General features: G+C 42.1%; 1 protein-coding gene across 1 annotated transcript; it reads right to left on the bottom strand.

Moving 5' to 3' along the window:
- Positions 1-399: 399 nt before the first annotated feature.
- On the bottom strand, positions 400-8,891 carry LOC120066039 (CTD nuclear envelope phosphatase 1A-like). The gene is made up of 8 exons (XM_039017106.1): positions 8,253-8,891; positions 6,213-6,279; positions 5,125-5,243; positions 4,875-4,946; positions 4,271-4,387; positions 3,586-3,697; positions 1,328-1,412; positions 400-1,204 (listed from the first exon to the last, which is right to left on the bottom strand). Exons 1-8 carry the CDS (start codon positions 8,355-8,357, stop codon positions 1,144-1,146), a joined length of 738 nt encoding a protein of 245 aa, XP_038873034.1. The 5' UTR covers positions 8,358-8,891; the 3' UTR covers positions 400-1,143.
- Between the last annotated feature and the right edge of the window lie 3,018 nt (positions 8,892-11,909).

Raw genomic sequence — 11,909 nt, 5'->3', positions numbered from 1 at the left:
CGTATTGCAATATCATGGTCAATATCACAGGTTTTGGCAAGTTCACAGGACTAAATGAGAAGGGGTCCCTTTTCAGGAAACACCCCCTGGACACTTGCCCCATTCAAACCCTGCTGTCCTGCTCCAGGTTGGATGAAAGACCTGTACGTCAGAAAATGTATTTCCACTGACAGGAAAATTCTATCAATTAAATAATTAATAAATGCAGAATAGTCACGAGTCAAACACAGCTGTGTGTGATCCATGCATAGACCGTATGGATCCATGTCAGCCAATATTTTTTTTAAATATTGCTCAAATGTATGTTTCAGAGATTCACCATGAAACGCAGCGAATAAAGCTCACAAAATATAAGCAAGTAAAACATGAGACAACAATCATGAATTAAGGTCAGTAAAATAGTATGATGCCAAGCAATTTATTGGAAACTGATCGATTTGATGTCTGACCGAAAGAAACCCGCCAAAGGCCTTAGCTTACATTTTTCCAATGGGCCAGGATGTTGGAGTTACATTGAAGGAAATGGGATAAAGTGTACATGGTACATGGTTTAAAGAGAATGGGAGTAGATCAGGCTTGAAAAAGTCCAAGGAAGAAAACATGCTCATGAATACAAAGCTTGATGAAAATAAAACTTAACTTTGCTCTGTGGATGGAGAAGTAGGGTCAAAATTTTACTTCTCTATTAACTACACAACATTCAAGTAATTTTTCGGGAAATAAGGAAGGACTGGTTTCTTCATTGTCTCAAAATCAGTATTTCCATAGTCAATAGTTAAAAAGATTTCATATTTCATCATCAACAACAAAAAAAGTGACTAATGCAAGCATACTCTCACATGTTTACACAAACACACTCAACATGCACTCCCACAATCCAAGGACTTTAAGGCAAGAGTTTCCATTCAGGAAAAATAAAAATAAGTTTGCCCTCTCCACTTTTGTTTTCCTTCTTTATACGTAGCTTCCCCCTCGGGAATTTGTGGTCCCCAGTCTTTGTCCTCACCCTTCTTAAAAGGGGTCACACCACGGAGCTGGGAGGAGATGTGGGCTGAGCGGGGGTGGGTTGGTGGAGCAACAACCAGCAGAGAAGGCATTCTAAAAAGAGGAAGTGGAGCTGCTGAGGCTGGCGCCGATGGCGAATCACCACAGCCGATGCTGATGGAGGTTTCGACTGAGGACGGACCGGACATCTGAGGTGAACCTGAGATTGAGAGGAAGAGGGAAGAGAAACTGGAGCATTACTATGGAAAACAACCGACTAATGAGTTACGAGGTATCGCTCGTCTTGGCCGCTCATCGCAGGTGTAACATCTTTGAGACATACCTCAGAGCGTCTAGCATGGGTAGCAGGTTCAGAAGAGCTGTGTCGCTTGGGTCGCTGAACCACGACTTGATGGGTATTGCGTTGTCTGCGAGGCGAACACGGAGATGTTATGAGACAGGGCAGATTCATGATGATAGAAGAAAAGCCCCGTTTGAAACTTAGCTTGGAATAATAGTGTGGTAGATGGGAATATATCTAAAGTGTATTTGGCTGTGTGAGTTGCAGCACACGTACAGAGCCTTGTATTCACACACCTTGACTTTACACATTGTTATTTTGCAAAATGGGATGTCAACTGTTACGTCAAAGTGAAAGAAAAATGATACGATAAAAATAAAAAAAACATTTATGAAAAATAAAACACAAATATACAATACATATACAAAGGTATGGGGACACCCCTTCAAATTAGCGGATTTGGCTATTTCAGACACATCCGTTGCTGACAGTTGTATAAGATCGAGCACACAGCCATGCAATCTCCATAGACAAACATTGGCAGTAGAATGGCCTCACTGAAGAGCTCAGTGACTTTCAACGTGGCACCATGATGGATGCCACCTTTCCAACAAGTCAGTTCGTCGAATGTCTGCCCTGCTAGAGCTGCCCCGGTCAACTGTAAGTGGTAGGCAACACAAGCTCACAGAACAGGACTATTGAGTGCGAAGCGCGTAGTGTGTAACAAATCGCCTGTCCTCGGTTGCAACACTCACTACAGTTCCAAACGGCTTCTGGAAGCAACGTCCGCACAATAACTGTTCGTCAGGAGCTTCATGAAATGGGTTTCCATGGCCGAGCAGCCGCACACAAGCCTAAGATCACCATGTGCAATGCCAAGTGTCAGCTGGACTGGTGTAAAGCTCGTCGCCATTGGACTCTGGAGGAGCGGAAACGCGTTCTCTGGAGTGATGAATCATGCTTCAACATCTGGCAGTCCGACCGGAGAACGCTACCTGCCCAGATACATAGTGCCAACTGTAAAGTTTGGTGGAGAAATAATGTTCTGGGGCTGTTTTCTCATGGTTTGGGCTAGGCCCCTTAGTTCCAGTGAAGGGAAATGTTAACTCTACAGCATACAATGACATTCTAGATGATTCTGTGCTTCCAACTTTGAGGCAACAGTTTGGGGAAGGCCCTTTCCTGTTTCAGCGTGACAATGTCCCCGTGCACAAAGCGAGGTCCATACAGAAATGGTTTGTCGAGATCAGTGTGGAAGAACTTGACTGGCCTGCACAGCGCCCTGACCTCAACCCTATCGAATACCTTTTTTGGGGATGAATTGGAATGCTGACTGCGAGCCAGACCTAATCGTCCAACATCACTTTTGGCAGCAAATACAGCTGTGATTGTTTTTGGGTAAGTCTCTAAGAGCTTTGCATACCTGGATTGTACAATATTTGCACATGATTATTTAAAAAATTCTTCAAGCTCTGTCAAGTTGGTTGTTAATCATTGCTAGACTGACATTTTCAAGTCTCGCCATAGATTTTCAAGACTATTTAAGTCAAAACTGTAACTAGACCACTAAGGAACGTTGGATTTCGTCTTTTTGATCCATCCTCACTTTTCCCCGATCACAGCCATTTAACTCGGTTTTAAAATCGCCATTGGCCTCATGGTGAAATCCCGGAGCGGTTTCCTTCCTCTCTGTCAACTGAGTTAAGAAGGACGCCTGTATCTTTGTAGTGACTGGGTGTATTGATACACCGTCCAAAGCGCAATTGATCACTTCACCATGCTCAAAGGAATATTCAATATTTTTTTAGTTTCACCCATCTACCAATAGGTGCCCTTCTTTGTGAGGCATTGGAAACCCTCCCTGATCTTTGTGGTTGAATGTGTGCTTGAAATGTACTTCTTGACTGAGGGACCTTACAGATAATTGTATGTGTGTGGTACAGAGATGGGGTAGGCGTTCAAAAATCACGTTAAACACTATTATTGCACAGAGTGTGTCCATGCAACTTATATGACTTGTTAAGCAAATATGTACTCATGTAATTATTTAGGCTTGCCATAAAAGGGGTTTAATAATTATTGACTTAAGACATTTCAGCTTTTCATTTTTACTTAATTTGTAAAATCGAAATTCCACTTTGAGATGAAGTGGTACTGTGTCTAGATCATTGACACAAAATCAAAATGTAATCTATTTCAAATTCAGGCTGTAACAACAAATGTGGGAAAGGTCAAGGGTTTTGAATACTTTCTGAAGGCGCTGTACATATAGTAAATATAACATCATAGCAGTTGCTTACCAGGGTGGCTGCGGTAGGCCCCGGGCGAGTTGTCCAGGATGACTACACTAGATAGATCGCTGTGCACCACAGAAAGATCTTTAATATAACTACCCAGATCCAATGTACAGTGCTATACAGAGAAAAGAAAAGGAGGAATAAACTAGAGTTGTACATGTTGACAAATGAGTGACAAGTCTAACTGTACATCCTTCCTAGAGAGAACCTCTAAATCAGGTGTGTCAAACAAATGTTGCCCCACAGACCACATTCGGTCTTCATAGTCCTCTATCCATTGCTTTTGAAAATGCCGATGCTCCCTGACTGCTGACTGTTATCAAGCTGGACAGAGTGAAGAGACTATAAATGTAGGTCCATTATCATTTCTACACAGTTTCGATTTGGTTTTCGTCATTTCAATGTTGATTGACAGAGGTTTTTTTTCTCAAACCACCCGCAGGTCGGATTGAATGGGCTTGCGGGCCAGATCCGGCGCGGGCCGTATATTTGACACCCCTGCTCTAAATAATGACAAATAGACATTCAGGGCCAGTTTCCTGGACACAGAATTAAAAGTGAATTGAAAGTGCTTCGTCTAGGACTTAAGCTTAACCTGTGTCCAGGAAACCAGCCCTTTAGAGTGTAAGACTGAGCAGGGTGCATAACTGTACAGAGATGAAGTGAACGTGTCAGTAGGTTTGTTTACCTGTCTGTAGTATCTTCGTTTCAGGATGTCCCTGTCCTTGTCTAGCTTGTCAGACACAGCTGAGCCATAGATTTCCATACTGGCCGTGAAAACCACCAGCTCATACCACTGACTTACCTAAGAGAGAAACAAACAGGCACACAAACAAACAGGCAAGAGAGAACCACCAGACAAATGTGTTCAAGATAGGTACACGTGATTAATCAATTACAAATGAATGAACTGTAGTCTACAACCCCAGTTGATAATTGATGCCAGCTCAATGCACTTTTCACACATGTATCCTCATCCCCAAGAGCTACGGTAGAGAGAATAAACACAGACTTAGAATTTCCTTAGCCTCTTGAAAACCTACAAACACATGAAACTCATTTACATAGACAATTTAAAAAATATATATATATATTTAACCAGGCAAGTCGGTTAAGAACAAATTCTTATTTACAATGACGGCCTACACCGGTCAAACCCAGACGACGCCGGGCCAATTGTGCGCCGCCCTATGAGACTCCCAATCACGGTCGGTTGTGATACAGCATGTCCATGTTTACTAGTCTATAAGAATAAGTATTTGGATATTGACACAAAAGGCACTATCACTCACCACTTCTAAGAAGAAGTCCACATGCGGTCTTTTATGTACAAAAAACCTGACAGGATGTTTGTCGATTACCACCTTCACAGGAGAGAGAAATAAATAAATAATGAGGGAGAATGAGAATAAGAGAGCAGGTAAGGTTAGGAAACATATTCCTGGAGTTAATGAGTGAACAATGAGTATTAGTCAGTCTGGTGTGTGTGTTGACAAGGTGATGTTAATAAATCAGTCAGACAGCAAACGTATAGGCCATTACCTTTAGGATGAAGTCTGGGGGAGTGCCTGGTCTCACTGTGGGTCTCATCACCCCGTCATGGTGGGAGTGAATTAGGGTCTCGTCGAGGTCCAGCACCAGAATCTTCCTCTTAACGGCATCTGATGAGCAAGAGCGCAATCACATTCAACACCAGAGAGAAAAACTAAACAAGTAACCTCAAATGTATCAATTTCTGCCTAAGCCATAAATCCCTGGTTTCATAGCCTGGTCCCAGATCTGTTTGTTCCCTCACGCCAACTCTTACTGTCAATGTCATGCCAATCATGATAGCGACATTAAGAGTTGTCAAGACAGCACAAAAGATCTGGGACCAGGCTAAGAACATTTGACCTTCTTATGAGACATTATTAGTTTGTGGTTGCCATGGCACCATGAAGTAGACTAGGCAGAGAGCTCCTCTAAAAATGTTAAATATTTTATTGTTTGTGTTTTCTTTATTGGATTTTTTATTGGATTTTGTTAGTCTTGTAAATTTGGATTATTTATATACCGATTCAACGGTGTCATAAGACCGGCAAGAGTTAGTTTTGCCCAGAGGCTAACTAGCTTTCATTTGATATGAAACTGGAGATAGCACAGGCTTGGACATCACAGAGGCTTGTTGTAGTGGATCTCTCACTCCAAGGAGGACTATCCCAATAATTGGCGCCCTATAGAAATCTAGAGGATAACCGGCTTCACACAGGTGGGTGCAACATGTTGTTTGAGGAGTATCTACCCACTGAGTCTGCAGAGAAGCTGGGGATTGCAAGGGCTGGCCTGATGACCCGGACCTGTCTTACTGACTTTTTTCATCCAAAGAACTACATAAAAAAAATATTTGTATTTCACCTTTATTTAACTAGGCAAGTCAGTTAAGAACAAATTCTTATTTACAATGACGGCCTACCCCGGTCAAACCCGGACGACGCTGGGCCAATTGTGCGCCGCCCTATGGAACTCCCAATCACAGCCGGGTGTGACTATTGTTTTTAAGCATCTTTGAGATGATCTGTATAATGAAAAAGCTCTATATAAAATAAATATATGATTATTATAGCATTGTTGAAAATAAACAGGATACTTACTGAGTCGGTTTATGAACACAGGCGACAGAGGTAATGTGTCATAACGTACTGTTTGGTACTGGATTACCTGCACAGGAAGAGATGAGCAACTGTCACAATTGAGAACCTGAAGAATGACAAATTCCAAAAAGTCGTTTTTATAAACACAATAAGGTTAGGCCATTTGTTAAATACATTGTAGAGCAATAGCAGTGTGCTGGAGTTGTCAAATATAGATTTTTTTTAAAACTTTGCACCTGGAATTACCTACGATTTCAACGGGTTCCAGACATATAGTGAAATGAAGTTCCAATGACACCAACACAGTTGGGCACTGCTCCACTTCTTTCAAATATTCCTCCAACATAGGAACATAGGTTCTCCTCCAGGAATCACACTTCAATTTGCCCTCTGCACCGGGGCTATATTTAACACACATATGCAAGCACACATGTACACACATCCTCAGCTGTCCAGGACTGTCAAACAGACGCGACGCAACAGGGTCGTTTCAAGGCAGGCAGCCTTGTGAGACCTTTGTGCACACACACAGATAGAGTAGGACACTTTAGCTTGTACTGTAGAGCTGATAAAAACAAAAAACCTGCTCAGTCACCACGCTTTATTGACAGAATGTCCAGCGTACCATGCTGTGTGAATACGGTGTGAAGTCAGCAGTATGCAAGCTATTGCCTTCTCCTTTTCCTACTACAGTGGATTGGTTCGGTTCTGCAGCAAAAAGTTGTTATAGGATCAGCTGAACAATGGAGTGAGTGGTTAATAGAGCTTACCACGCTGATTATAGTTGGCTGGTTGAAGAAAATACCCCACTTGGTCAAGTGGTTACATAAAACAGGGAAAGGTCATACAAATGGGTTGTTTGTCTGAAGAGCCATTAAAGCTCTAGGTTACACTACAGTGAGTCAACAGAGAGGGTTTGCTTGTCTGAAGAGCCATTATCCCACCTGAACAGATGGGAAGCTCTAGGTTACACTACAGGGAGTCAACAGAGAGGGGTTTGCTTGTCTGAAGAGCCATTATCCCACCTGAACAGATGGGAAGCTCTAGGTTACACTACAGTGAGTCAACAGAGAGGGAATACACAACCATCTATCCAGCAAGGATTTCTACTAGGCAATATACTGTCAGCTAAACTGGTAATAAAATATTTGAGGAAAAATTATAATCATATTTTATGAGAGAACTTGGTTTAGGTCTTGTAAAAGACAGCATTTGTACTTTTTTGTAAAAAAGTGTAGTCAGATTCAGATGTTTTGGTTTATCCACTGCTCTTCCCTTTCTTATTTTCAAGTATGAAAAAATGGCACTATTTCAGAGTGTGTATAGAGTTCCCAGCTCTGCTTAGTTACACCTGAAACATCTAATTCGTATCCAAAGTCCCGAGTCCAATCATCACCATGTTCATACAGTGTCATAAACACTGTCCATGACAGGCGTCAGAGTACAGCTTCTTCCTGTGCAATGCATTCTCTGCTTTCCTAGCATGAGCAAAACCAAGAAGTAAAGAACTCATTTCAGTAGGCGTAAGTGTATACTCACAGTCAGATAGTTGCAGTGGCTACAAATCACTTTTACTGTCTAATAACACAGTTATGGGTCATGGCAGGACACGTTAGGATTCAGTGTTAGTGTTTCTCTGCTGGCCATTGTGAGGAATGCATCGCAGGGTCACTGAAATTCTGGTAGCGCATGTCAAGACAAACCGTATGGATATGGATTACACCTGTATGACAGTTTTCCTAGAGGTCTTTGAAATATTACCAAGATTTCAGTTATCATATAGTACTGTAGAAGTACCATTCATACCTTTCAATATATATATATATTGGTGTGTGTGTGTGTGTGTGTGTGTGTGTGTGTGTGTGTGTGTGTGTGTGTGAGCTTCAGATGGACCGTCTCAAGAGCATTGGCAAGTCCAAATGGGCCAAGTGTGTGTTATTAGTTTATCCAACTATCAGTATCGGTTATCCGAGTGATATTGATTAGGGAAATCCCATAGTAGGGGACAATGTATTACATATTAAGTTCTAGAATACTCACCGTCCTTAAATGTTTCCTGAGTATGTACAGAATAAACCCCCATATTCTAGACGTCACTCCGAGGAAAGTGCGAATGCCAAGTAAACACTGACGGGTCTTCAGCATTCTGACAGTCACTCAAACAGTATTCTAAGCACAAATAGCGGTACAGCCCGAGAGACTCCGGTTGAGTCGGGACCCCAGGCTCTTCCCTCCAGAACCTGCAGCTGCAGGTCAAATAAAGACACCAGCCAATAGCAATCGTGTGCTCAGTTCAAATCCTACTTTCGCTACACTCGATTGAAATTGAATGGGGGGAAAAAAAACTTTTAAAAGTAGCCAAACTAGCTAAACCGTCATTAAAAATGAAAGCGATGAATCCAGACGAGTAGCAACTAGCATTCGCTGGTTCTCGGTCGCTAGTTTAGCTAGCCCTGGTAAGCTAGAAAAGTGTATAAAAGGAAACGACCTTATAAAATACAAACAATAGAGTTCTAACTTTGCTTAGTTACGTTGACAAATTGAAGTTGGTTGACGAAATATGCCAAAGTCCCAACTAGACGCCGTCAACACATACTTCAAACAAATCCGGAACAGGACAGCACGCCGCCATAACTACGTGGTTTCGACAAGGCGGTATACATGCCGCGTTTACGTGCTATTCAGAACTAGGAAACTCGAAAATTCCAACTTGCAATCTGATTGAACGCGGCACGTGTATAACTATAAACTATTAGCAAGTCGGACATTTCCGAGTTCCCTAGTTCCAACCAGAAAATGAATGCAGCAACAGTTACGACCGGAAGTGACTTTTTCGTAGCCGGTTGAGAGAAGCTCGTGGGGCATTTAAGCCCTGAACATCGCTTGACAGGCAGCCATGTATCCCAGCCTGCATACCGCCCCAAGACCAGAGTCGATCGCATGCAACGAACAACGAGCCATCAAGCCACATTCAAACAGAGCCAGAATGCTGAAGCCTTACATGCTGACCAGACCGGACACGTCGCAAAATAAATTTAGAAGTCCATGTTATTCAATTATTGCACCCACGCTGCTTGCGCGCGCCAACGAGCGTCTGACGCAGATCACACTGCAAGTCCTGCCTCTCCCATCTCCTCATTGGTTTATAGAAGCAGGTAACCACATGCCATCTCCTCATTGGTTATACCCACGTGGGTGATAGAAAGACGAACTGTTTTGCCGGTAGTCGTGGTAATACAATGAAAGTTTAGATGCGATCACCATATAATTTAAACGATGAAAAAGCCTGGAAGGAGGAGAGATGACTAGAAAGGATTCGGTTGGCCGTTTTATATGTGGATTAATTGTCAGAGTAGAGATCCTGTGCATTTCATTTAAAATAACAACTCAATGTTTACATCCCAGGACAAATTAGCTAGCAACAGCAAGCTAGCTAAATAGGACAAATTAACGTTAGCTAGCAAGTGCAAGTTAACTAGCTAAATTACCATACAAATTACCATACAATGCTTTTCGACCTGTCCCCAAATTAATGTAATTGGTTCAGAGTTTGTTTTGATATTTTAACCTGAGTGTCGTGATCGCGTTTGGTGTGGGGGGGCAAAATAAATGTATGCACGATAGCGTGCGCGCGCAGCCGGTTTGGGCAAGGTGTTAGGGACGTATCGAAATGTACACAATGGGTACCTGGAGGAAAATGAGGTGGGTCATACTTTTTCAATTTCAGTTAAAGGGAGTGTTTAGTATTTGTTTTTAAAAATCTAGTCCAGGGGAGGTCATGCAATTTGTAATTGATGGAATTTCAATATTTCTCAGTGTTTTAGAATTAGTATTAGGCTATATATCTATGTGTGCTCGATGCCACCCCTCATCTCTGATTCTCTGCCGGGCACACAATATCAAGTACAATTATAGGCTATTAAGTGTGGTCTCAATCTAATGATCCATAGCTTAAACTTGCAGGGGTGTCAAACTCATTCCACGGAGGGCCTAGTGTCTGCAGGTTTTTGGTTTTTCCTTTCAATAAAGCCCTAGACAACCAGGTGTGGGGAGTTCCTAACTAATTAGTGATGTTAATTCATCAATCAAGTACAAGGGAGGAGCGAAAACCCGCAGACACTCGGCCCCCCGTGGAATGAGTTTGACACCTGTGGCTTAAAGGCTACACAGTTGGCCGTCTGAAGTATTACTGTCACGTTCTGACCATAGTTCTTGTGTGTTTTGCTTGTTTTAGTGTTGGTCAGGACGTGAGCTGGGTGGGCATTCTATGTTATGTGTCTAGTTTGTCTGTTTCTATGTTTGGCCTAATATGGTTCTCAATCAGAGGCAGGTGTTTTGTGTTGTCTCTGATTGGGAATCATATATAGGTGGCTTGTTTTGTGTTGGGGTTTGTGGGTGGTTGTTTCCTGTCTCTCTGTTTTCTCTGCACCAGATAGGGCTGTTTCGGTTTGACACTTTTGTTATTTTTTAAGTGTTCACAGTTTCGTCTTGTTTATTAAAAACATGTTGAACACGAGCTACGCTGCGTCTTGGTCCGATCCCTGCTACACCTCCTCTTCAGACAAAGAGGAGGAAGGCTGCCGTTACAATTACAGTGTAAATTTACCTGCTAACACCCCCATCTCCAGCACCTGCATCACTCTCTGCCACATGGCCTCAAACTGCATCGTTTTGTTTCTCTCCGTCACCCACAAACTTTCAACATTTAGATAATAAAGCATTTGACCTTTCCATTGTGTTAACAATGGAGGATTGGTTGATTTCCAGTATTTAAATATACATTTTGTCAAGATGATTGATGAGAAAAGTATTGTCCAACCCATCTGGTATCTAACTGCACCCTCATATACCATGTCTTGAAATATGCAGACAGTCGAATTATTAGTAAATTTACATTGTAATACTTCTGACAGCCAACTTTCTAGCTCCGCTTATAACTTTTGGACTTCATAGCATTCCCAGGAGACATGGATTATTGTGTCATTGTTAGTTTTACATTTAAGACATGTCTCTACCGTTATGCTATAGAATTTGGGAATTTCGTATAATACAGTTGAAGTCGGACGTTTACATACACTTAGGATGGAGTCATTAAAACTCGTTTTTCAACCACTCCACAAATTTCTTGTTAACAAACTATAGTTTTGGCAAGTCGGTTAGGACATCTACTTTGTGCATGACACAAGTAATTTTTGCAACAATTGTTTACAGACAGTTTATTTCACTTATAATTCACTGTATCACAATTCCAGTGGGTCAGAAGGTTACATACACTTTTCACATTGCATACAACTGCACATGGGGACAAAGATCATACTTTTTGGAGAAATGTCCTCTGGTCTGATGAAACAAAAATAGAACTGTTTGGCCATAATGACCATCGTTATGTTTCGAGGAAAAAGAGGGAAGCTTGCAAGCCGAAGAACACCATCCCAACCATGAAGCACGGGGGTGGCAGCATCATGTTGTGGGGGTGCTTTGCTGCTGGAGGGACTGGTGCACTTCACAAAATAGATGGCATCATGGGGTAGGAAAATTATGTGGATATATTGAAGCAACATAAAGCTTGGTCGCAAATGGGTCTTCCAAATGGACAATGACCCCAAGCATACTTCCAAAGTTGTGGCAAAATGGCTTAAAGACCACAAAGCCAAGGTATTGGAGTGGCCATCACAAAGCCCTGACCTCAATCCTATA

Source organism: Salvelinus namaycush, chromosome 21 (genome assembly GCF_016432855.1).
Source record: "Salvelinus namaycush isolate Seneca chromosome 21, SaNama_1.0, whole genome shotgun sequence".
NCBI classification, from domain to species: Eukaryota; Metazoa; Chordata; class Actinopteri; order Salmoniformes; family Salmonidae; genus Salvelinus; species Salvelinus namaycush.
Note: the sequence above shows the minus strand (reverse complement) of the source record. Positions and strands in the feature narration are given on the sequence as shown.

Excerpts from the sequence above, each read along its gene's own strand:
- LOC120066039 (XM_039017106.1), bottom strand. The coding sequence starts at position 8,357 with ATGCTGAAGACCCGTCAGTGTTTACTTGGCATTCGCACTTTCCTCGGA. Across the intron at positions 6,280-8,252 it reads TCAGGAAACATTTAAGGACG|GTAATCCAGTACCAAACAGT; the intron begins GTGAGTATTCTA and ends CTTCCTGTGCAG. Across the intron at positions 4,947-5,124 it reads CCCCAGACTTCATCCTAAAG|GTGGTAATCGACAAACATCC; the intron begins GTAATGGCCTAT and ends TCTCCTGTGAAG.